Source organism: Cnephaeus nilssonii (genome assembly GCF_951640355.1).
Source record: "Cnephaeus nilssonii genome assembly, chromosome: 6".
NCBI classification, from domain to species: Eukaryota; Metazoa; Chordata; class Mammalia; order Chiroptera; family Vespertilionidae; genus Cnephaeus; species Cnephaeus nilssonii.
Window position 1 is genome coordinate 62,514,976 of NC_137077.1, and position 27,221 is coordinate 62,542,196.

The 27,221-nt window shown below is 37.4% G+C and overlaps 1 protein-coding gene across 1 annotated transcript in view; it reads left to right on the forward strand.

The window, feature by feature from the left end:
* CAND1 (cullin associated and neddylation dissociated 1) overlaps positions 1–27,221 on the forward strand; it is a 54,246-nt gene that overhangs the window by 15,718 nt on the left and 11,307 nt on the right. The window contains exons 3-8 of the mRNA XM_079775385.1: positions 6,832–6,986; positions 8,502–8,625; positions 9,924–10,180; positions 10,267–10,372; positions 13,251–13,396; positions 25,562–25,854. Coding sequence (XP_079631511.1) covers positions 6,832–6,986; positions 8,502–8,625; positions 9,924–10,180; positions 10,267–10,372; positions 13,251–13,396; positions 25,562–25,854 — 1,081 coding nt within the window. The remainder of the gene's footprint in view (positions 1–6,831; positions 6,987–8,501; positions 8,626–9,923; positions 10,181–10,266; positions 10,373–13,250; positions 13,397–25,561; positions 25,855–27,221) is intronic.

The following is a 27,221-nucleotide window of genomic DNA, read 5'->3' on the forward strand; positions in this document are numbered from 1 at the left end:
ATATGCAGGTAATAGCCAGTTGGAAGATATGGAAACAAATGTCCATTTATTACAGCAACAGAAAGACAAAATGCCTCAGAATAAATGTAACAAGATATGTTACAATGGTGACCTTGAGTGAGGCTATTGTATAAGAGAAACTTAACAGTTTTATCTTTTTCAAAGCTTATATCAAGGAAAACTTTAAAATACTCCTAATGGTTAACAAAAATGTACTTGTAACAAATGGAAAGACATTTCATGTTCTTGGATCAGGATAACTCAATTTCTCCAGATTAATTTAATGCTTACCTAATTATAAAAATCAGTGCTTTTCCCCCACAAGATAGACAAGTTGATTCTAAAGTAAATTTTGGTGGGAAGGAGAAGAGGGCAGGGGGTTTGCTCAAGATAGCCAAGAAAACCCTATAAAAGTATAAAAAGTAGTGGAGTGGGAGTGGGGGCGTTGATTAGCCTTATTTGAAAGGAAAACATATTATGTTTCTCCAATCAAAGCAGTGAATAATGAGGCATTAATAGAACAATGAAGTAAAATAGAGTGGAAAGTACATGATGAAGGCGGCAGGCATCATTGGTGAAAAGTTAGATCTTTTTTCAGAAGACTAGGTAAACATTTGCAAAAGATAAAATTGTACTTTTACCTCACATACAACATCCCTACTTGAGGTCACCATTGTTTTGTTCACCTTAAATTAGTTTTGCCTGTTGTAGAACTTGATTTAAATAGAGTCATACAGTATGTATAGGTTTGTGTCTGGCTTTTTTCACTCTCACATAATCTGTGAGAGTTATCTATGTTGGATGTATTGGTGTTTCATGAGTTTATTACTGATTAATAGTCCATAATACCACATTCTGTTATACATTTGGTTTCTTTCTAGGCTTTGGTTATTGTGAATAAAGATAAAATAAACATTCTTGTATGAGTCCTTTTTAACTTAGTTCCTGTGTCTTTATTTCTTATGGATAAATACTAAGTATGAAATTGCTGTTGTCCATTTTGATTTTTTTAAGAGCCTGCTAAATTGTTTCTTAAAATATTTGTACCATTTTACATGGAAGTACTAGTTGTACCACATTCTCACCAACACTTGGTTGTGTCACTTTTTAATTTTAGCCATTCCCATGGGTATGCAGGTATAGTTTTAGTTTATATTTTCCTAATAACTAATGATATTCAGTGCTATTTTGTGTTTATGGCCATTTGTTTATCTTTTGCTGACTTTCCCACCCGATTTTTATTTATTTATTTATTTTCCCCATATAAAAACACATTTTTTGTCAATTATGAATACCAATGATCATCACTGTATTACAATATCTTCAATAAGATAAAGCAACGCAGTATAAAAACGAGCAAAGCATGAAAAGATAATTCACTGAAGAAATACAAATGGCCAATAAACATAAAAAGTTCAACCTCACTCTTAATTGAAGAACCAATTTTTAAAATTGAGTTTATCTTTTATTATCAAATTTTAGGAGTTCTTCATATATTCCTTTGGCACTTATGTGTTTTGTAAATATTTTCTCCCAGTTTGATGACCTTAAGTTTTTAATTTTAGATTTGAATTTAGTTTAATTTAAAAATTACTTTCAATTTTTCTTTTATGGTTATTACTTACTGTTTCCTAAGAAATCTTTATTTATGTTAAGTTACAAAGATTTTCTCCTATATTTTCTTCCAAAAGCCTTATAGTTTCAGCTTTTACTTTTAGTTCTATGATCTATCTTGAAGTGATTTTTTTAAATGTTTTTATTGAGTTTTAAAGAGAATAATGGAGAGGGAGAGAGAAACATTGATGTGAAAATGGAACATCGATTAGCTACCTCCTGCACACCCCTTAGTGGGGATTGAGCCCCAAACTGGGGAATGTGTCCTGACCAGAATTGAACTGGCAATCTCTTAAGTGCACAGAATGACACCCAGACAACTGAGCCACTGAATTAATTTTTATGAAGTAGGAAATGAGTTCATTCTCTCCCCATAAAGATATCCAGTTGTTGAAGTGCCATTTACTGAAAAGACCTTTTCTCCCTGCTGAATTGCATTGGCATCTTTGTCAGAAATCCGTTAACTATAAAGGTGTGGGTCTATTTCTAGACTATTCTATTCTGTTGATCTGTCTGTTCTAACACCAGTACAACACTGTTTTATTAATGTAGTCAGGCTTTTTCATTCTTGGCACTATAGATTTTTTGGGCCAATAATTCTTTGTTGTGAGGAGTTATTCTGTGTATTGTAGGATGTTTAGCAGCACTTTGTTCTTTACCCACTACTTGCCAATAGCATTCCTTCTTCCCCTCAATAGTTAGTGACAACCAGATGTCTACCAAAGGGTGAAAATCAACCTTGGTTGGGAAATGCTGGAATACATCTGTAAAAGTCTAAAGTAACGTAGTGTAAGTTTTCTAGTTTTTTTCTTTCTTTCCCAATTTCAGGTTCTTATATTTCCATCTAAATTATACAATCAATTTGTCAATTTCTTTTTTTAAAAATAAATAAGGTAACTTAAATTTTAAGTGGGACTTTGTTGAAGCTATAGAAATACTTGAAGAGAATATTTAACAAGAATAAGGCTTTTAATCATGAATTGCAGTATCTTGAATTTTTTTGTTGATTCTTCAGGATTTTCTACCTAAATAATTGTCATCAGTGACTATCCCTCTTTTAATCCTGATTTTGCTAATTTGTGTTTTCTCTTTTTTCCCTTCAATTCCTCTAGGGATTTACAAACTTTACTACTTTTATCAAATAACTGATTTTTATGGCTTGTTAATTTTCTCTGTTACTGATTGCCTATTTTGTTGATTTCTTATTCTTCCTTTCTAATTCTTAAACATTTATATTTTTCTCTTAAGTACTTCTTGAGCTATATCCTATAAATTTTGATGTTTTCATTATTTTTCTATTTGAAGTATTTTTAATTTCCACTGTGATTTTTTTCCTTTGATCCATGGATTATTTAGAAGCAATTTTCAAATGTTTGGAGGTTATGTAGATGTTTGTTTTTATTTTTACTGGTTTCTAATTTAATTGCATTATGGTCTGAAGACCACACACTCTTTAAGATTTAGGGTCGTTTTGTTTGTTTCTTTGTGTTTTGGTTTCCTTGTTTTGTCTATTTACTGAGATTTGTTTTATGTTTCGGCTGTGGTAGTAGGTCTTGGTGAATGTTACATGTACACTGAAATGAAAGTGTATTCTGTAGTTGAGTACATTATTTTAGAAATGTCAATTATGTCAGGTATATGACAGTATTGTTCAGATTTATATCCTTAGTGATTTTTTTCTTTTGTTGATATTAAATACTGAAAGAGGGATGTTAAAATTTCAGCTGTGGTGGTCAATTTATCTCTTAAGTGTTTTTATCTTAAATGTCAATTTGTTCATGTACTTTAAAGCTCAATGACTGGGTACGTACATTTACAATGATACCTTTTTTGATATTTGACTTTTATGAATATAAAATGTTTCTTTTTAAATATACCATATCTTGAAATACATTTTCTCTTATGTTAAAATATCTTGAGTTTTTTTAAAATTAGTATTTGTGTAGTATATCTCTTTATATTACTTTCATTTTAATCTCTTTTATTTTTAAGTTCTGTATTTTGTAGACTTCAGATAGTTAGTCCATTGACATTTATTGTCAGTCCTATATAATAAACATGTAAATGCAAATGGTCATTACACCGTGAAGCGTAACGACCAACTGAGTAACCACCGGATCACACGTCAGCAGGAGGGTGGGGCAGCGAGCTACAAGCAGATGGTGGAGAGCTACAGGAGGAAGCAGGGCAGCAAGCTATGAGGGGGATGGGGGAAGCTACAAAGTTTGATTTGGGGGCTCCTGGGACATCTGAGACCCTGAAAGTATAAAAACTGTTATATTAGTAATACTAGGGTGTTACTTTCCCTTTGACTTCCTTTTCTCATAAGTGCACAGTATAACTTTCCAGAGGCCACATGATATGTGATATTACAACAGATTAAATCCAATTGTTTTAAGCCCAAACATTAATTTGTAAAAATGTAAAATTTTCACATTTTTATTTTTTGGAGAATATAATTATTTTGTCTTAAAAATATTTATGTGCCCTAGCTGGTTTGGCTCAGTGGATAGAGCGTTGGCCTGTGGACTGAAGAGTCCTGGGTTCAGTTCCGGGCAAGGCATATACTTCGGTTGCAGGCTCGATCCCTGACCCTGGCTTGGACATGTGCGATGACAGCTAATCGATGAGTCTATCTCACATCACTGTTTGTCTCTTTCTCCCTTTCATTCTCTCTCAAAATCAATGGAAAAATATCCTCAGATGAGGAATAACAACAATAAAAATAAATGTATATATTATTTATGTTGCCTGTGCAGGAGGCAGCCGATCGATGATATTTCTATCTCTCTATCCTCTCTGCCTCTCTAAAAAATCAATGAAAACATTTTAAAAATATTATTTATGTTAATTTATTATTGTCACTTTTAAATTTCAATATGGTAAATATTGACAGATACAGCCCATGTAAAGAAAAGTTCTTGGGGTCTTTGTTGATTTTGGAAGTGTTATAAGGGTTTATGAAACCAAAAAGTTGGGAATCACTGTATTATAATATTTAATTTTGATTTTCTCTGTTGACTTTTTAGAAAGCTATTTGCATTACTATTTTTGGTACTCACTCTAGGCTAGGGATTAAAAATTGCATCTTAAATTTATCACATATGTAATAAAGAGGGAATATGCTAATTGACCATCACACCCTCACAAATATGGCGGCGCCCAGTCCCCTCAGCCCCGCTGGGGCGGCAGGCATGTAGCACGGCCGGGCCCGCCCCTAGAAGGGTCCGGCTGCTCCGCACGCCTGCCTCCGGAGTCCCTCAGCCCCCCTCAGCTCCCCAGCCACCCAGGGCCGCCTGAGGCTCAGGTAACCAGGGCCAGCCGAGGCTTGCGCTGCTGGCAGTTGCAGCAGCAGAGGTGTGATGGGGGCGTTGCCTTCCCCTGATCACCGGGTCTCCTCCCACCCTTGAGGGCTCCCAGACTGTGAGAGGGGGCAGGCTGGGCTGAGGGACACCCCCCACTCCAGGGTATGAATTTTCATGCACTGGGCCTCTAGTCTATTAATAAAGTTAGTATTGTACCACATGATATAAATTATAAAAGCCTTGCAATAACATTCTTCTTTCTCCTGTCTTTGTGCTATTGTAATATATATAATTTTAAAAATATAGCCATGTACACACACACACACACACCATTTCTCATGATCTTTCTTTATTCCTCTCTGTAAATCCAAGTTATCATCTGGTTGAATTTTCCTTTAACCTAGAGCAGTGGTCGGCAAACCACGGCGGTTTGCTGCTCTGTTGACTAATGAGTTTGCTGACCACTGGCCCAGAGAGCTAAGTATAGGTCTGGTGGCGATACATTCAGTTTTTTACTGAAATTGACTTAATTTATCTTCATTTTTAAAGGGTAATTTTACTGGATATGGAATCCAGGTAGTTCTTCTCTGGTTTAGTTCCATCAGTAGCTGGCATTTAAATTATTGTTTTCTAAAATAATAGTTTTAGAGGTTTTACATTGATTATTTGCAGTAAAGTTAGCCCAAAAAAGCTGTTTTGTCATTAATGCAAGCTAGAACTCTTTAAATTCATTTTTTAATTCCTTTTATTTTCACTCTCAATTTTCATTGTTTCACATTAGTTCTCCATATATGCTATGTCTTTGTTGTCACTGCCATAATTTTGGATTGGGCTATTCTTGGACTTGTTTAACATTTTTGTTTATTTTTCTTCCTTCTCTTAATTCCCCAGATTTCTCTCCCTACTACTTCTCTAGTCAAGCAGCATTTATTGATTAAGCATATATATATATATATATATATATATATATATATATATATATATATATGAAACACTGACCAGAGTATTTATCAAATTAAACTATTTTCATTCTGCACTTACGCTTGAGAAAATTCATTGGCTCCCAGTTTACCACAACACATTTAAATTAATTGGCCTGATATTAAAGGTTCTCCATAATGTCCCCGGGGCCTAAGTTTCCTATTATGTTTTTCATCTGCCTTTTGTATCAAACACTTCCTTTCTCTCATTTCTTTTTCAATATGCATTCCACTTATTCTAGTCTCTGATCTTTTTATAAGAAATGCTCTTTTTTTTTCTAGCTATATCCCATCAAAGCCCAATACCTAAAAAACTCTTTAAGTACAATCTCCTATAAATACTAACATTGAATTTAAAAGTTTGTTTGTTTGTTTTTACAAACATTGTGTAGCCTAGTGAATGCCTTCAGTTCATTTATAATGTAGACATGTTAATTCCTCACCTCACCAACCAGACAGTACATTTTTGGTGATAGAGGTTATACTATTCACTCCAGTGCTGAATATAATGGCTCCTCCTCAATGAGTAGTCATGCGCTCAACATTACCTATTTTGTGTGCTAAATTCTTTGGGAAGGACACAAAGCTGTGACCTCAGCCAGTGGACCTACATGCAAACCTATAATAGTATAAAATCCTAATATGAAAAGCATATACCACAATATGCTTTGGGAGAAAAAAGCAGTACTGTCTTAAGTTTCATTATACTATAATGGAAATCAGCGGGGAGGGGAGATTGGAAACTAACCGCAAGGAGTTTATGTATCAAGAATTTCTTTTATGCCCTTATTTGTATACTACTTACCATTTTGGCATAGTGTGTTTACTTTGTGTTGACAGGTGCTAGGCAGGAAAGTTAATGTTTCTATTTGTTTATTTTTCTGTTTTTGTATTTATCTAGATTAAAATTTTTGGTTTTCTTTATATTACAGCCTTGGGCCTTTAGTGAGTAAAGTGAAAGAATACCAAGTAGAGACAATTGTAGATACCCTCTGCACTAACATGCTCTCTGATAAAGAACAACTTCGAGATATTTCAAGTATTGGCCTTAAAACAGTAATTGGAGAACTTCCACCAGCTTCCAGTGGTAAGTAAGCAAGGTCACTTTTTTTTTTCCTATTTCCCTTTGGAGGGAAATATATTTCTCTTCTCTTTCCCCCCCTCCCCCCTCCTGGTCAGGGAGGGAGAGAGGTGTCCATCCTAAAAGATCTTTGGTAATCATCCCTTTGAACAACTAAGAAAAAAATACCAGAGTCTTATTTTTGATTAAAAATTCACTTTTAAATGAATTATTTTATTGGATTTAAGTATCTCATAGGAATTTAAATATCTGAATGATTCTTATGTTGGAGCAAGATTTAATATTGTTGTATGTACCATGACTATAGAATAATTATGTCATCCTATGCAATGAGGCAAAAGATAATCAAAATCATGAGTTATTTCTGATTAGCTCTTTATTTTCAATATTAATTTTGCTTTGCTTTAAAATTTTTGATATAAAACATTTAACACTATTAAGACAGCTGTGAAATAGTTCAGTTTATTAGTATCTTTAGGTAAGGTTGAATCTCTTATAACTACTTGGTAATTTTAAAAACCTTAAAACTCGCCCTAGCCGGTTTGGCTCAGTGGATAGAGTGTCAGCCTGCAGACTGAGGGTCCCAGGTTCGATTCTGGTCAAGGGCGCATGTCTGGGTTATTGGCTCTATCCCCAGTAGGGGGCATTCAGGAGGCAGCCGATCAATGATTCTCATCATTGATGTTTCTCTCTCTCCCTCCCTTTCCCTTCCTCTCTGAAATCAATAAAAACATAAAATCAATTAAAAAATAAATAAAAACCTTAAAACTGCAATTATTTCACCAACTCAAGTATGTTATTTTATAATTGTATTAGCTATATTGATATTTTTTCCTTATTTTTTTCTCATTGAAACATGCTTGTGTTTAGCTGATTTCTCGTTAACCATTCAGATTCTTTCTTGCAAAATTTTTTTTCTCTCTCACTTTTTAAAAACCCAAATGTACTTTAAAATAGTAACCTTGATTTATGAGTTCTCTGGAACAACAACATTTTCACTTTATAATGAAGTTATGGAATCTTTGGATTGGAATGGATTTTATTAGAGATTACAGTTATCTCTCTCTCTCTCTTTTAAATAAACCATGTTGGTTTTGGTTTGTGTTTGATCATTAGTTTTTAAAATTCACTAAAATTTAGAAGTCTAGGTTACTGGTAAAGAAGACTTCAATAGAGAAAAATCTCATTGATGCTTTCCAACCACTTACAGCTACTATTGACTCCGTAGTTGGCATTCATACCATGCATAGAAATTGATGTTCAGTAGTGCCTATCTGAATCGATACTGTTTTCCCTGGGTCACGTACTCCTTCTGCAGTTATTATCTCATTTTGTGAATGTCTTAATAAATTATTTTATTGAGAAACAGCCTATTTTGAAATACATAATTTTTGACATGGATCTCTTGAATCAGTCTCATAATCAAGTTTAAAGTTGTCGAATATTTGGCAACTTCCATGAGTATAAGGTGGAATTTAAAATACTTGCCTTGAAATTATTATTGGTTTCTTATTCATGCAGGCTCTGCATTAGCTGCTAATGTATGTAAAAAGATTACTGGACGTCTTACCAGTGCGATAGCAAAGCAGGAAGATGTCTCTGTTCAGCTAGAAGCCTTGGATATTATGGCTGATATGTTGAGCAGGTAAACATGCCTATAATTTGTATTATTTGTAATAAAAATATTATGTGCATTTATTAAAAACCCTTCTGATAAGTATAATAGAACTTGGTTTAGAATTATTCATGTTTAAATTGTGGCTGTTTTATAAATATGTGTGGGTGGTTAGGAATCGGAGAAATAAATTTGTGATTTAAATATTTCAGCAAATTTTTTATGTTTTATTTTACTTTTATGTTCATGAATACAATGATCTACTGAGATAAGATGTATAGCATGGCAAATTTTTCAGTTAATGTTTATAAACTTCAGTAACCAAGTTTACACTGCATGTTTTTGAGGAGGAAGGAACTTGTCTTTATACATTTGTTGCTTTTCTACTTTCCTCTGGAAGACAAACTTGGGGAGATACAAAGATCTAAACAACTCACAGGGGGAAATACCTTAAAAGACCTGTCAATTTCGGTTTACCCTTGTTTTTCATAATTATTCTATTTCATCATTATTGTGTTAGTTGTGGCTAATGCACTTCAACTTGAAAATAAATAATCAAGTGACTTCATGTGGTACATATTGAAGAGGTATCATCCTGACACACAAAGAGCTTATACTCTACAATAGGGGATTAGAATGCAAATGGCTATAATATAAGGCAGAATGAAACTAAATACTAACTGCAAATATAGTGTGTTTTAGGGTTTAAAATGGAAGTATTAAAAGTTTAGTTAGACTTTTTTGTCCTCTGTGTGCTTTGATTTACTAGGATTGTTTTGGCACATAGATATTTGACTGCTATTGACTTATTGAACCACACATGTGAAATGATTTGGAAGAAAGGGTTGGACCAACAGGATAAGTGAAATTTAGTATACAGATGTGTAGAAGAAAGACAGTGGAAAGAGGGGGTAGTCAAGAGATACTTTGAGTTGTGAACCCTGAAAGAGCTGTAATAGAGAAGAAAAAGCTATCAATAGAGAACATTATTTTATAGATCTGGGAAAGGGAAAATTACAAAATCATACTATGTTTTTAATTTTTAATGTACTCCCAAGTCTGTTGGTTGGATAACATAGGTCTAGATTCCAGAAGGTGGTAATTTAGGGATACAGATTTCAAAACTACATTCACTTTGCTCAAGTTTTTAGTTGGGTTGGTAGAGATAGTAAGAATTTAGTTGTCCTTTCATTCTGATTTTGGATTATGTCATGTAAATTTTTACTCTTTGAATACATTGGGTTCAGGGGCCAGACATTTCAGTAATGTTAAAACATCTTGAATTTATTTGTTGTTTTCTTTTCTTTTCTTTTTTTTCTTCTTTTAAGGCAAGGAGGACTTCTTGTTAATTTTCATCCTTCAATTCTGACCTGTCTACTCCCCCAGTTGACCAGCCCTAGACTTGCAGTGAGGAAAAGAACCATTATTGCTCTTGGCCATCTAGTTATGAGCTGTGGAAATATAGTTTTTGTAGATCTTATCGAACATCTTTTGTCAGAGTTGTCCAAAAATGATTCCATGTCAACAACAAGAACCTACATACAATGTATTGCTGCTATTAGTAGGCAAGCTGGTCATAGAATAGGTAAGCAATGTTGAAATATTTTCAAATTTTCTTTAATTAAAAAAACTATTAATGAATGTTTTTAAGTACCAATATGCTTTTCTTAGGTGAATACCTTGAGAAGATAATTCCTTTAGTGGTAAAATTTTGTAATGTAGATGATGATGAGTTAAGAGAGTACTGCATTCAAGCCTTTGAATCATTTGTGAGAAGGTAAGTTACTAAGATCTCTATTTTTTCAAATAAAATTTTTTCATTAATAAGAGCTAGATTAAGTAGGTGAGGAAAAATGGGTTAATTTACTGACAGCCTGGAGTCAGGCCAGAAATGTATAAATGTATAATGAATTTCTTTCAACAGTTTTTGAGGCCTGTCACATACATTTTGCTAGGGCAGTGGTTCTCAATTTGGAAACCTTGATTAAAAAAAAAAGAAATGCAATTATGTACTAGAAGGGGCCATGTAACAGAGTTTTCCCCTCTTTGCCTAGAATTGACAGTGTAGTAGCAGGTACAGTGTCTTGACAGTACAGTGTCTTGAAACTTCTCTGGTTGTTATCTGCAGCAGTCCCTTGGTGCAACTCAATGGTTTTAAATAGCTTTAGTCATATCAAATTGTTAAAATCAGAAATTGTGGGAATTGTTTTTGTCCTTTTAATTGAGAAACAAATTATTCCTTTATTTTGAGGCATTTATATGCTCTTTCTTCTTAACATACAGCTAGATAACCGAACCTAGATGAATGTACACTGACATTTTCACAAATAATCCTAATTGCTAAAGAGAATAAGTTCATATGGGCTTAATCCTCTAATCATATGTTGAAAATATACAGCATATAGTATTCCCCCTTTATCTATGGTTTCTCTTTTCAGTTACTCACTATCAACTGGTCCAAAAATATTAAATAGAAAATTCCAAAAATAAAAAAGTCATAAATTTTAAATTGCACCCTGTTTTGAGGAGCCTAATGAAATCTTGCACCATCCTGTGGGGATGCGAATCATCTCTTTGTCCAGCATATCCATGCTATATATGCTACCAGACCTTTAATTAATAGCTGTTTCTGTTATCAGATCTGTTGCATGTGCTTGTTTTGTTTTTTTAATACAGTCATGTGCTGCTTAATGACGGGGATATATTTTGAGATACTTCTTAGGTGATTTCCTCCTTGTGCAAACATCAGAGTGCACTTACACAAACTTAGATGGTATAGCCTACCACTGTGGTCGGCAAACTGCGGCTCGCGAGCCGCGGTTTGCCTCTCTGTTGACTAATGAGTTTGCCGACCACTGACCTAGACTCTCGATTCCAATAATTACAGGCTGTTGTTGTTCCTTGTGATTAAGCCCCTATCCCAGTGGTTGGCAAACTTAGTCAACAGAGCGGCAAACTGCGGCTCGCGAGCAGTTTGCCGACCACTTGCCTACCACATACCAAGGCCATGTGGAATCTAGCCTATTGCTCTGTGGGGAAGGAAAAATAATTTTCTCTCTACCCTTCTTGGTTTTTAGTTGAAACTCATTGTAATCAGACAGATTAACAAGAAAAAAAACCAAAGTTTAATAATATGTATATCTCATGTCTACATGGGAGAGACCCACGAAAACTGACTAACTTATCAAAATGGCTGAAGCCACCCTTTAGATATACCTTCTTTAGTTGAAGAGTAAACAGGATGTTAGGTGTGAAGGCAGTCAGTTTGGGGATGTTACCAGGAAAAGCAAGATAAAAAAGAGTAAGTTTGTTATAGATTTTAGTTCTGGCCTTCTTCGTTGATAGAAGTTTCTCCCTGGCTATATGCTTTTCCTGGTATAGCCAGGGAGAAACCATTACAAATAGAGATTTCCCTTATAAATGTAAATATCTTTTACAAGGGATACTTTATAATTGGTCTTCAGAGCTTCTCTCGTGTCTGTTGTTTCTTAAAATTAATCAGCTTAATATAATCCTTATGCCAAAAAGACATATTTTGGGGTGACAAATTCTGTTCCACTACAACTCCTAGGCTATAAACATATACAGCATGTTACTTTACAGAATACTGTAAGCAGTTGTAACATAGTGGTAAGTCTTTGTGAAATGCATTGCGTTAAGACGGCAATAGTTTTTCAGCTTCATTATAATCTTACTAGAGGCCCAGTGCATGAAATACGTGCACAGGTAGCGGCTGCCGGCTAGGGCCTCCCTTCCCTGGCTGCCTGACACCAGCCGGGGTGGGGTGGCTTGGGGGAGGGACCGTGGGGCGGTTGGCTAGCCAGCCCCGTCCCCTGGTCGAACTCCCTCTTGAACTCCCTGTTGAGGGGACAGTTTGCATATTAAGCTTTTATTATATAGGATGGGACCACTGTCATCATACATGAGGTACTTTATTGACCGAAAGTTGTTATGTAGCTCATGAATGTAATGGCCCCCAAATGTAAAAGTAGTAATGCTGGCAATTCCGATATGCCAGAGAGAAGCCATAAAAATGTATGTATGTATGTATGTACAGAGAAAACACACACACACACATATGTAGGGTTCAATACTGTCTGCAGTACAAACTGGGGAGGTCTTGGAACATAAACCCATGGATAAAGGAGGGACTACTGTATACATATTTCTTTCTATTCTACCCTACATTAACCCTGACATACCATTTATTATAAAAATCATTCTGGCCTGGCTTAGTGGTTGAGTATTGACCTATGAACCAGGAGGTCATGGTTAGATGCCCGGTCAGGCACATGCCTGGGTTGTGGGCTTGATCCCCAGTGGGGGGTGTGCAGGAGGCAGATGACCAATGATTCTCATCATTGATGTTTCTCTCTCCCTCTCCCTTCCTCTCTGAAATCAATAAAAATATATTTAAAAATATAAAAATTATTCCAACTTAAGAGATGTTAAAATGTGAAGGCTAAAGTAAATATTTTAAAAATGAATCTAATGGAAGAAAAAGATGTAGGGTCATTGGTGTTGAAAAGTCTGGGATCCACTTTCCTGTGTTATATTAAAGGGGAAGAAAAAGTCTAGTAACAAAGCAAAACAGGGCAAGTATTGAATCAAGGAGAAAAGTAGTTACTCAAGATAGTTTTTGTTTCTTTCTTCAGATGTCCTAAGGAAGTATATCCTCATGTTTCTACTATTATAAATATTTGTCTTAAATATCTTACCTACGATCCGAATTATAATTATGATGATGAAGATGAAGATGAAAATGCCATGGATGCAGATGGTGGTGATGATGATGACCAAGGTATTTCAAATTAAGTAGAAGAAATTTGTTAAATTTTAATGAAAAAACCAGTGTTACAGATGGAGTTGATTTCTTTCCCCAAATTTCACTATTTATTATTTACTAGAGGCCTGGTGCACGAAATTCGTGCACAGTTAAGGTCCATAGGCCTGGCTGGCGATCAGGGCCGATCTGTGGGGCGACTGGCAGGGTGATTGGGGAGCCCCCACCTCGGCTGGCCTGGCACCGTCAGCTCGCTGCTGGTCACCTCCCTCTGATCGGAAGGCCCCTGCTGGTACCCACCTTGGCTGTCCTGGGGCCTGCGGGCTGGGGGCAGCTCCTGCATTGAGCATCTGCCCCCTGGTGGTCAGTGCTCGTCATAGCTACCCATCACTCCTCTGGTCAGTCCATGTTTGGTCGATTTGCATATTAGGTTTTTATTATATAGAATAATAATGAAAATGGAAATGACCTCAATATTTAACAATAGCAATTGATTAAGTAAATTATGGGGAAACCATGTATTGAACTGTTATACAGTATTTTCAGAGGCATGTAGAAAAATATTTACTAAAGCAGTTAATAAGTTGAATAAAAAAGTAGGTAACAGAAATTACTGTATCCCAGTTTTATTTCATATAAAACAAACTTCAGCCCAGTAAATTTGAAGATTTAATTGGCTTTAATTAAGGGATTTATGAATATAGCAACTAGAAGGGCTTTCTGAGAGTTGTACAAAATAGAAGGGTCTTATAGGAAGAAGGATGGGGCAAGGAAGTTATTAGCAAAAGAAAAGAAAGGATTATTTGTGGGCCTGGACTTCTTTTCTTAGAGGAAGGGTTTTCATGTATGCAGATTCCCTCTTTCTGTGGAGGATGGAGAGGGCCTATGTGACAAATTACCTTACTGGTGCTTAACCAGAATATTCCATAGTAGTTGTTTAAAATTGATTTTTCAGGTTGAAACTGCAGTTAGGTTAGGTGTTAAATTTAGATTTGGTATCATGGACTTTTAACACCAATGATGACATTTTGGATTGTGGTTTTTTGTTTTCATTTTTTTAACAATTTTTTAAAAATATACAGAAAAAAATGTAACATTTTTCTCATGGCTAGCAATTAGATTTTTGTCCTTGATTGTTCTTCAAATTTTCTACATAGCATTTTGGTAATGAGGGAAATGAATGTTATTTTTATAGCTATACCTGGAGATATACATATTCAGAGTAGTGTGGTTGGTTTTATACATAGCTACTTTCATGAAAAATCCTAAATATTGTTTGAGGCTCTATTTAACTTTAGATTATTCATGAATAATCTAAACATTGCTGAGGCTCTTAAAATTTACGTGATGCTATTATTTAAAATTTATGTCATGTTATTTAATCTGGAAAGGAGTAGCATTTAAGGACATAGGGGTGGTTCATGTTTTCTTGTTTGCTTGTATTAAGAGAATCATAAGAGACTAGTGACCCGGTGCAGAAATTACAGATTTTAGAGGAAAGTCATTATGTAAATTCCCTCAAAGAATCAAATGAAAAAGTATTATAAAAAATAACAGGAAATCCACCAACCTATATACCCAGTGCACATTAAAAGGGGATTAATTAGAGGAAATAATTTAATATTGCTGTTTGCCCTTTCTCTATAATAGAAGTATCAGAGATGAAAGAAAATTAGTAAAATGTATATGAAAACCTTCCTCCTGTCAGAGTCTGGAGCACACCCCAGGAGCCAGAGTCAAGTCCCCGCCCACCCACATGCACCTCAAAATCACGTGAGACCCAGACCTGGCCTGCTCCCCCACATTGGGCTAGATCCAGACCTGGCCAGTCCCACCCTTGTCAAGCCCTGCCGGGCAGGGGGCATAGCCTCAGGTCCCCTGGCTCGGCGCCAGAACGGGGGGCATGGCCTGAAGTCTCCCAGCCCAGACCGGGGCGGGGGGTGTGCCTTGAGGTCCTCCATCAAGCACCGCCAGGTGGGGGACACAGCCTGAGATCCCCTGTCAAGCCCTGCTGGGTGGGGGGCACGGCCTGAGGTCCCCTGTCAAGGCCAGCCAGGCAGGGGAGCGCAGCTTCAGGTCTCCTGGCCAGTGATGGGGCGGAGGGCGCGGCCTGAGGTCCCCTGTCAAGCCCTGCCAGGTGGGGGGCATGGGCTGAGGTCCCCCGTCAAGCCCTGCTGGGTGAGGCATAGCCTCAGGTCCCTGCTGATTGCTCGTTAAGGCTCCTTATGGGAACTTGGCCTCAGCTGTGGGTGCAGCCATCTTTGTGATGGAGTGATGGTCAATTAGCATATTCCCTCTTTAATAGATAGGATGTTTAAATGGATAAGTTACTAGGTATATAGGTTGGTGGATTTCCTGTTATTTTTTATAATACTTTTTCATTTGATTCTTTGAGGGAATTTACATAATGACTTTCCTCTAAAATCTGTAATTTCATTAATCTTTTAAAAACAAAACAAAAACAACTTACAAAAAACTCCTTTAAACCCTAATTATACTCTAGCCACTACTTCCCAGTTTTTCTCCTTTACAGCAGAACTCCTTAAAAGAAGGCTCGCCAGTTCTTTTCTTCCCCTTCTCTCTTGAATTCAGTTTTCCAGTGATGGACAAGATTGCCAGTGACCTCATGTTTGCCTCTGCCTATTACTCAGTCTCAGCAGCATTTCTTTTTTTTTTTACTTTTATTTATTTATTTTTAAATTTTATTTTATTGTTTAAAGTATTACAAATAGTAGTACATATATCTCCTTTTTACCCCCATTGACCTTCCCCCAGCCTCCCCTACTCCCTGGCACATGCCCTCATCCCACCCCTACGCCCCTCCCAGTGTCTTGTGTCCATTGGTTGTGCTTATATGCATGCATACAAGTTGTTCAGTTGATCTCTTTTCCCCACTCCCCAACACTCCCCAGCCTTTCTGCTGTAATTTGACAGTCTGTTCAATGCTTCACTACCTCTGTATCTATCTTTTTATTCATCAGGTTATAATATTCTTTATTTTCCATAAATGAGTGAAATCATGTGGTATTTTTCTTTCATTGCCTGGCTTATTTCACTTAGCATAATTCTCTCCAGTTCCATCCATGCTGCTGCAAATGGTAAGAATTCCTTCTTTTGTATAGCAGCATAGTATTCCATTGTGTAGATGTACCATTGTTTTCTAATCCACTCATCTGTTGATGGGCATTTAGGCTGTTTCCAAATCTTAGATATGGTGAATTGTGCTGCTATGAACATAGGGGTGCATATATTCTTTCTGATTGGTGTTTCTAGTTTCTTGGAATACATTCCTAGAAATGGGATAATGAGTCAAATGGGAGTTCCATTTTTAGTTTTTTGAGGAAACTCCATACTGTTCTCCACAGTGTCTGCACCAGTCTGCATTCCCACCAGCAGTGCACGAGTGTTCCTTTTTCTCCGCATCCTCTCCAGCACTTGTCATTTGTTGATTTGTTGATGATAGCCATTCTGACAGGTGTGAGATGGTACCACATCTCTCGGGTAATTAGTGACTTTGAGCATGTTTTTATATGTCTCCTGGCCTTCCTTCTGTCTTCTTTCAAAATATCTATTTAGGTCCGTTGCCCATTTTTTTTTATTGGATCGTTTATCTTCCTTTTATTAAGTTGTATGAGTTCCCTGTAAATGTTGGAGATTAAACCTTTATCGGTGATAATATTGGCAAATATGTTCTCCCATACAGTGGGCTTTCTTGTTGTTTTGTTGATGGTTTCTTTTGCTGTGCAAAAGCTTTTTATTTTGATGTAGTCCCATTTGTTAATTTTCTCTTTAGCTTCCATTGCCCTAGGGGTAGTGTCAGTGAAGAAGTTCTTTTGGCATATGTCTGAGATTTTGTTGCCTGTGGATTCCTCTAGTATTTTTATGGTTTCCCGTCTTATGTTTAAGTCCTGTATCCATTTTGAGTTTATTTTTGTGTATGGTGTAAGTTGGTGATCTAGTTTCATTTTTTTGCATGTATCTGTCCAATTTTCCCAACACCATTTATTGAAGAGACTGCCTTGATTCCATTGTATGTTCATGCCTCCTTTGTCAAATATTAATTGAGCATAGTGGTTTGGGTCGATATCTGGGTTCTCTATTCTATTCCATTGGTCTATATGTCTGTTCTTGTGCCAGTACCAGGCTGTTTTGAGAACAGTGGCTTTGTAATACACCTTGAAATCTGGTATTGAGATCCCACCTACTTTGTTCTTCTTTCTCAGGATTGCTGCAGCTATTCGGGGTCTTTTTTTATTCTAGATGAATTTTTGGAGAGTTCTTTCTAGGTGTGTGAAATATTCCGTTGGTATTTTAATGAGGAGTGCATTGAATCTATAGATTTCTTTGGGTAGTATGGACATTTTAATGATGTTGATTCTACCAATCCATGAACACGGAATGTTCTTCCATCTATTTACGTCTTCCTCTATCTCTTTTTTCAGTGTCCTGTGGTTTTCCGAGTATAGGTCTTTTACCTCCTTAGTTAAGTTTATTCCTAGATATCTTAATTTTTTTGGTGCGATGGTAAATGGGATTGCTTGTTTAGTCTCTTTTTCTGTAAGTTCATTATTGGTGTATAGAAATGCCATAGATTTCTTGGCGTTAAATTTGTATCCTGCTACATTGCCAAATTCATTTTTTAAGTCTAATAATTTTTTGATGGAGTCTTTCGGGTTTTTTATGTACAATATCATGTCATCTACGAATAGGACAGTTTTACTTCCTCTTTTCCAATTTGGATGCCTTTTATTTCTTCTTGTCTAATCACAATGGCTAATACTTCCAGTACTATGTCAAACAGGAGTGGTGAGAGTGGGCATCCCTGTCTTATTCCTATTCTTAGGGGAAATGGTTTTAGTTTTTGCCCATTGAGTATGATGTTGGCTGTGGGTTTGTCATATATGGCTTTTATTATGTTGAGGTATGATCCTCCTATTCCCACCTTGCTGAGAGTTTTTATCAAGAAAGGGTGTTGGATTTTGTCAAATGCTTTTTCTGCATCAATTGATATGACTATGTGGTTTTTATCTCTCACTTTGTTTATGTGATGTATCACGTTTATTGATCTGCGGATATTGTACCATACTTGCATTCCTGGGATAAATCCTACTTGGTCATGGTGTATGATCTTTCTGATGTACTGCTGGATCAGATTTGCTAGAATTTTGTTGAGGATTTTGGCATCTATGTTCATGAGGGATATTGGCTTGTAATTCTCTTTCATTGTGTTGTCTTTATCTGGTTTTGGTATTAGGGTTATGCTGGCTTCATAAAAGGAGCTTGGAAGTGTTCCTTCCTCTTGAATTTTTTGGAATAGTCTGAGGAGGATAGGTTTTAGTTCTTCCTTGAATGTTTGGTAAAACTCCCCTGTGAAGCCATCTGGCCCTGAGCTTTTGTTTGCTGGAAGCTTTTTGATGACTGCTTCAATTTCTTCCATAGTTATTGGCCAATTGAGAATTTTAGATTCTTCCTGATTGAGTTTTGGAAGGTTGTATTTTTCTAGGAATATGTCCATTTCCTTCAGTTTGTCCAGTTTGTTGGAATAGAGTTGTTCATAGTATTTTTTAACAACCCTTTGTATTTCTGTGGGGTCTGTTGTTATTTCTCCTCTTTCATTTCTGATTTTGTTTATTTGGGTCCTCTCTCTTTGCTTCTTGGTGAGACTGCCTAGAGGTTCATCAATCTTGTTTATCCTTTTAAAGAACCTGCTCTTGGTTTTGTTGATCTTTTGTATTATTTTTTTGGTCTCTATGTCGTTTATCTCTGCTCCGATCTTTATTATTTCTTTCCTTCTGCTTACACTGGGATTTTCTTGTTGCTCTCTTTCTAACTCTTTGAGTTGTAGAGTTAGGTAATTTATTATTATTATTATTATTTTTTGCGGTAAGCTTGTAGAGCTATGAACTTCCATCTCAGGACTGCTTTCACTGTGTCCCATAGATTTTGGATTGTTGTGTTTTCATTGTCGTTTGTTGCCATGATTTTTATTTCTTCTTTGATCTCTGGTAACCCAGTCATTGTTTAATAGCATGCTATTTAGCCTCCATGTGTTTACATTTTTTGGATTGTTTTTATTGTAGTTGATTTCCAGTTTTATGCCATAGTGATCTGAGAAGATGCTTGATATGATTTCTATCTTCTTGAATTTGAAGAGACTTTGCCTGTAACCCAATATATGGTCTATCTTTGAAAATGACCCACGTGCTCTTTAGAAGAATGTATATTCTGTGGCTTTGGGGTGAAATGTTCTGAAGATGTCAATTAATTCCATCTGGTCTAGTGAGTCATTTAGGATTGATGTTTCTTTGCTGATTTTTTTTGTTTAGAGAGGATTTGTCCAATGGTGATAGTGGGTTATTAAAGTCCACTACTATGATTGTATTGCTGTCAATCTCTCCCTTGATATCCTCCAGACGTGGTTGTTTTTTGTTTTTTTTTTTTTGTATTTGGGTGCTCCTGTATTGGGTGCATGTATGTTTACCAGCGTTATTTCTTCTTGTTGGATTGCTCCCTTTAGTATTATGAAGTGGCCTTCCTAATCTCTTTTTATGTCCTTCACTTTGATATCTAATTTGTCAGATATATGTATTGCTACCCCAGCTTTTTTTTCAATTCTATTCGCCTGAAAAACCTTTTTCCATTCCTTTACCATCAGTCTGTGTGTGTCTTTTTTTCTGAGGTGGGTTTCCTGTAGACAGCAGATAAATGGGTCATGTTTTCTTATCCACTCAGTTACCCTATGTCTTTTGATTGAGGCATTTAATCCATTTACATTTAAAGTTATTATTGGTAGGTACTTGTTTGTTGCCATTTTTATTCTTTACCCCTGTGTTCCTTCTTTGCTTCCTATTTCTTCTTTTTACAGCAGACCCTTTAGCTTTTCTTGCATTGCTGGTTTGGTGGTAATAAACTCCATTAGTCTCTTTTTGTCTGTGAAGCTCCTGATTGCACCCTCAATTTTGATTGATACCCTTGCTGAGTACGGTATTCTTGGATTCAGACCCTTCCTTTGCATGACTTTCTATATTTCATTCCATTCCCTTCTGGCCTGATGTGTTTCTGTTGAGAAATCAGTCGCTAGTCTGATGAGGGATCCTTTGTAGGTAACTTTCTGTCTCTCTTTGGCAGCTTTTAAGATACTTACTTTGTCATTGGTGTTTGCCAATTTAATTATAATGTGCCTTGGCATTGGTCTTTTGGGGTTCATTTTGTTTGGGACTCTGAGCTTCTTGGATTTGTGTTTTCCCTATATGAGGGAAGTTTTCTGTCATTATTTCTTCAAACAGGTTTTCTATTCCTTGCTTAGTTTCCTTCTGGCACCTGTATTATGCGGATGTTGTTTCGTTTCGTGTTGTCCCAAAGTTCCCCTAGGCTCTCCTTCTGTTTTTTAATTTTTTTTCCTAGATGCTGCTCTGCTTGGGTATTTTTTCCTATCTTGTCTCCTATCTCATTGATGCAGTCCTCTGCTTCTTCTAGTGTACTGTTGATGCTTTCTATTGAGTTCCTTATAGCAGCGATGTCATTTTTCATTTCTTCTTAGTTCTTCCTCTTTGTTGTTACACATATTGTTGAATTTGTTCCTTTCTTTTCAGCCACCTTATGGCCATTTCTCTGAATTCTTTCTCTGACAGGTTGCTTTCATTTCGTTTACTTCCTTTTCTGGAGATGCCTCCTTTTCTTTCATATGCGGGCTGTTTCTTTGTCTCCCCATGATCTCTCTTCTCTGGGTGTCTGGTTATGTAGTCCTCTCTCTCCTTTCCCTAGGCGTAATCTGAACTTTCCTTGAGAAGGTGCAGAGCTCCTCCGAGTCAGTGTATTCGCGCTGCCTGAGATCCAGTGTTCCTGGGTTTGGAGTTGGTCCCTGGGTGTTCTGTTTATAGAGTCGCGGGATGTATGGGCTTATATAACAGCCACTCTTCCCTTCAAGATGGTGCGGTTTCCGCAGTAGAGCCCATCGCTCCGGGAGAGATTTCAGCAGCAGTGTAGGCTGCCCGGTCAGGGGAGCTCAGTCCGGCAGTCCCCAACAGTCCCATGGAGTATAGGTGACCCTCACCCACAAATATACACTCCCCATACGTCCACACACTCTCCTTTCGTTCTCTCACTCACACACTATCTTGCAGTCTGCCTTCCTCTCAGCAGCCATCTTCCTCTTCTCTCAGCAGCATTTCTTTATTTAACATTCAGAATACCACCCACACTCTCCTGGTCTTTGTCCTATCAGTCTCCATATTGGTCCTCTTCATCACCCTGACCACTGAACTTTGGAGTATTTTGGGGCTCAGTCCTTGAACTTCTCTCTTATACTCTTACTAGAGGCCCGGTGCACGAAATTCGTGCATGGGGGGTGGGAGGAGTGTGTGTCCCTCAGCCCATCTTGCACCCTCTCCAATCTGTGATCCCTCTCACAATCCAGGACTGCTGGCTCCCAACCGCTCGCCTGCCTGCCTGCCTGATTGCCCCTAACTTCTGCCTGCCAGCCTGATCACCCCCTAACTGCCCTCCCTTGCAGGCCTGGTTTCTCTCAACTGCTCTCCCCTGCAGGCCTGGGTCTCCCCCAACTGTCCTCCCCTGCAGGCCTGGTTGCCCCTAACTGCCCTCTCCTGCTGGTCCGGTCACTCCTAACTGCCCTCCCCTGCCGGCCTGGTCACCTCCAACTGCCCTTCCCTGTTGGCCTGGTTACCACTAACTTCCCTCTCTTGCTAGCCTGGTCACCCCTAACTGCATGCCTGGCCGCCCCCAACTGCCCTCCTTGCAGGCCTGGTCACCCCCAACAGCCCTCTCCTGCAGGCCTGGTACCCCAACTGCCCTCCCCTGCAGGCGTTGTCCCTCCCAACTGCCCTCCCCTGCAGGCGTTGTCCCTCCCAACTGCCCTCCCCTGCAGGCCTGGTCTCTCCCAACTGCCCTCCCCTGCAGGCCTGGTTCCTCTCAACTGCCATCCCCTGCAGACCTGGTCCCCCACAACTGACCTCCCTTGCAGGCCTGGTCCCTCCCAGCTGCCCTCCGCTGCTGACCTGATCCCCCACAACTGCCCTCCACTGGCGGCCATCTTGTGGTGGCCATCTTGTGTCCTCATGGGGGTGGCCATCTTTGACCACATGGGGGCGGCCATCTTGTGTGTTGGAGTGACAGTCAATTTGCATATTACCTCTTTATTAAATAGAATGTTTTTGTTTATCTTGTCTAGTCTTCTAGCTGAAAATCCAAATTTTATCTTTATCTGAGACCTTTCTATGAATTCCGGGTTCATGTATACAGCTGTTTGTTTGCTGCTTAGATGTCTATAAAGTATCTTCTCCCAACCCTTCTTCCATCCCCTGCCTAACCTGTTTCTTTAGCCTTTTCCATCTCAGAATGGCATCTCCATTCTTTTTTAGTTTCTCAGACCAAAAACTTTGGGGTTATACCTGATTACTTTTTCTCATTTTTCTCTCCCCTCTACCCCCCATCTTAGGCCTTTTCCCTTATTTTTTAAAAAATATATTTTATTGATTTTTTACAGAGAGGAAGGGAGAGGTATAGAGAGTTAGAAACATCAGTGAGAGAGAAACATCAATCAGCTGCCTCCTGCACACACCCTACTGGTGATGTGCCCCCAACCTAGGTACATGCCCTTGACCGGAATCGAACCGGGGACCCTTGAGTCCACAGGCCGACGCTCTATCCACTGAGTCAAACTGGTCAGGGCCTTTTCCCTTATTTTATACTCTTATTCTCTCTTTTCGGCACTTTTCTTAAATACACTTAATCACTTTCTGACATTTTGTAATTATTTTCCACATAGCAGGATGTCAGCTTCATGAAGGCAGAGATTTTCATTTTAGTTCCTTATTGATTGCTTTATCCTAGTGCCCAGGACCGTACTTGACACACAGTAGGCACTCAATAAATGTGTTGTATTAATGAAGGGAAATCTTAGCTTCTAATAGGAATATCATTTGAAAGAAGCTGTAGCAGTATATGTTCCAGGTTTGGATAGTTGGCTTTTAGTGCACTTACATTGAAAAATAAACCAACTTCAGCTGCTTTATCGGTTTACATATTATAATTTCAGTGATTAGGATGCTTGAATTTTATAACCTATTTTTAAAAATAAAATACATTCCCATAGTTGAGTTGCCATGAGAAAAACTTCACTTATTTATTTGCTTTTAAATAGCCTATTTTAATAGCACCTTGTAATTTTTATTCAAGTAGGTATTGGTGAATAAATCAAATGCCTTGGGTTTAACAGTATTTGGTTGAGTTTTCCTATAATGTGCTAAAAGGAAATTAAGTAAACTTTTAGATATTGGACAATTTTATTATATATCCTAGGATTTTCTAAGGCTACATTCACCTTTCACTGGCTGATTGGGAAATAAGTCAATGAAGAAATGATATTTTTTTCCCCCAGTGAGGAATCATTTCAGGCCTTTAGTCTTATCTAAGAATAGCAAAATTCTTGTTAGATAATTTTGGGCTGCCCTTAGAACTGTTAACCTTTTGCACTCGGATGTCGAGATTAAAATTACTCTTTGAATATATCAATAATTTGAAATATAAAAAAATCCAAATAAATATGTTTGTATGAAAAGAAACTCCAGTTTTTTATTCTACTGCTGCGCTTTGTAAAATCTGGGGTATTTAAAAAATTAAATCCTGAGTAGAATAAAGGAATCAAGAAAAAAGCGAGTGCAAAGGGTTAATATTTTAACCATCCTCCTGACTTCATGTTACCCAGCTTATTCATCAAACTGATGGTGTTAGAAGGAAATAATTTTCAGAGATTTCACACACAAAAAAGTTATCAGGTATATATAAATGAGGTGGAATTATTAATGCTTATGATTAGAATATTGTTTTAAGGCTTAATAGGAGTTTGGAGAATAAGATGCTCTGTTATATGGGCAGAATTTTCTTGTTATAATTGAGACAGTATAGTTTCTTTAAACTACATTAAGACAGTATCTTGAAAGGTTGAGAATATGCATATTTGTTCCTAATAACCCCCCATTAACAAATTTAGTGAAAAGTCTTGTAGTTGCAAAGAAAGCTGATGTTAGAATTCTCTTTATCCCCAGAAAATTAGTTCTACAGGATGTCCTGGGATTGATAGCCATTTTTCTTATCACATCATGTATAGCCACAAATCAAGAATCTGTATATATTAAAGCCTAATATGCTAAGTATCTGACCTTTCAACTGGTCGCTGTGATGTGCACTGACCACCAGGGGGCAGATGCTCTGACTGGTAGGTTAGCTTGCTGCTGGGGCCCAGCTGATTGGGATTGGGAGAGATGGGCCAAACACGCCCTGGAGCCCTCCTGCAATCCCTTCCCCAGCCAGCCAACCTCCTGTTGTGGTTGTTGTTATATCATGTTATTGTTTATTTATTAATCAATTTATACATTATTTTCATATACATTTTACTAATTTTTTTTCATCTCTGACACTTCTATTATAGAGAAAGGGCAAATAGCAATATATTAAAAAGTTTTTTCTTCTAATTAATTTCCTCTCAATGTGCATGAATCCGTGCACCGGGCCACTAGTTATCTTAAAAACTCTCCGATTGTTTGATTTTGACCTTTAATTCAAATTGTTTAAAAGAATGGGACATATATGATTTTACAAATATTTTTGTTCTAAATAAGTTTAATGTGTTATGATTTTAAAGGGTTAATAAGCAGCTCATTACTTGCTATAAATGATAAAATGTTTAACAATTAAAAACACAATTGTGCCCTTAGCCGGTTTGGCTCAGTGGATAGAGCATCTACTTGCGGACTAAAGGGTTCTGGGTTTGATTCTGGTCAAGGGCACGTATCTTGGTTGCAGGCTTCTCCCTGGCCCAGGCCCTGGTCAGGGCTCATGTAGGAGGCAACAAATTGATGTGTTTCTCTCACATTGATAGTTCTCTCTGTCTTTCCCCCCCTCTTCCACTCTCCCTAACAAATCAATGGAAAAATATCCTCAGGTGAGGATTAACAAAAAACAAAAAACAAAATTTTGATCATTTTTATTTAGAGGTTTATTTATCAAAGTTAACTATATCTGTTTAAGTTCTAGTTCTTTGTAAACTTATCCACTCTGTATATGTTAGTAAAAGTTAGAAAACTATCTTAGTTATGAACTTACTTCCTGTGTTAAACAATAAACTTTTCCTATGATTAATGGCCTAATGTTAAAACTTCTCTTTAGGGAGTGATGATGAATACAGTGATGATGATGACATGAGCTGGAAAGTGAGACGTGCAGCTGCTAAGTGCTTGGATGCTGTCGTTAGCACAAGGCATGAAATGCTTGCAGAATTCTACAAGACTGTCTCTCCTGCACTGATATCCAGATTTAAAGAGCGTGAAGAAAATGTAAAGGCAGATGTTTTTCATGCATACCTTTCTCTTTTGAAACAAACTCGTCCTGTGCAAAGTTGGCTGTGTGACCCTGATGCCATGGAACAGGGAGAAACACCTTTAACAATGCTTCAGAGTCAGGTTAGTTTAAAAGTATGGCTTTGAAAGTCATGCTAGTAAGTGTGATCTTTAAAATTGTATTTTTAATGTGGAAATGTGAACTCCAGAACATGTTTAGTGAAACGAAGTTCTGGGATGTGTTTTATAGTAATTTAGGTATATTCATATTATGTTACTTATAAATAGTTTATTCTGATGGAAGTATTCTTTATTTTCCTGGATAAATAATATTAAAATAATTTCATGATTCAGTAAAGTAATTTTTAATCTTTGATATTAATGGAGAAATCTTAGACAGTGGAGTCGGACTACTTGTGATACCAATTTTCTGTTCGGGTCTGAGTTCATTGTCTAGAGCAGTGGTCGGCAAACTCATTAGTCAACAGAGCCAAATATTAACAGTACAACTATTGAAATTTCTTTTGAGAGTCAAATTTTTTAAACTTCTTCTAATGCCACTTCTTCAAAATAGACTCGCCCAGGCCATGGTATTTTGTGGAAGAGCCACACTCAAGGGGCCAAAGAGCCGCATGTGGCTCGCGAGCCACAGTTTGCCGACCACGGGTCTAGAGAAATCAAAGAATGAGTTCATGGACAAAGAGATGAGCAAAAGCAAAGTTTTATTACAGAAAAGCTCCCTGTTGCAGGGAGGGGACCCAAACAACTTGCCACAGAAGCTTCTTTGTCTAGGTACAGTGGTTCTCAACCTTTCTAATGCCGCGACCCTTTAATACAGTTCCTCATGTTGTGGTGACCCCCAACCATAAAATTATTTTCGTTGCTATTTCATAACTGTAATTTTGCTACTGTTATGAATCGGAATGTAAATATCTGTGTTTTCCCGGTGGTCTTAGGCGACCCTGCTAGCTGTTCTCAACCTGTCGCGACCCACAGGTTGAGAACCGCTGCTGTAGAGCCTAAGACCATTGGAAAATACAGATATTTACATTCCGATTCATTAACAGTAGCAAAATTACAGTAATGAAGTAGCAACGAAAATAATTTTATGGTTGGGGGTCACCACAATATGAGGAACTGTATTAAAGGGTCGTGGCATTAGAAAGGTTGAGAACCACTGTTCTAGGAGTTAATGTGTCCTGCTAACTTCCCATTGGTTGGTCTGAAAAATTCAGCCCTAGCAACATCCATACACATTTTAAATTTCAGGGTTCCCATTTACTTTCCCCACCCTGTGTCCACCTCATAATCGGGGCCCTTCGTTCTTGTAATTTTACATGGGACAGGGTGAGGCTGATGAACTGGTTCCTACTCATGCCTGCAGGGGTTAGCTGCATTTCCACTTTACATTTATCTTCTCATAGTTGTCCCGTCCCTAACTGCCTAGCGGCTTCTAACGCCTCACTTGCATTCATAACTGGCTTCATTCC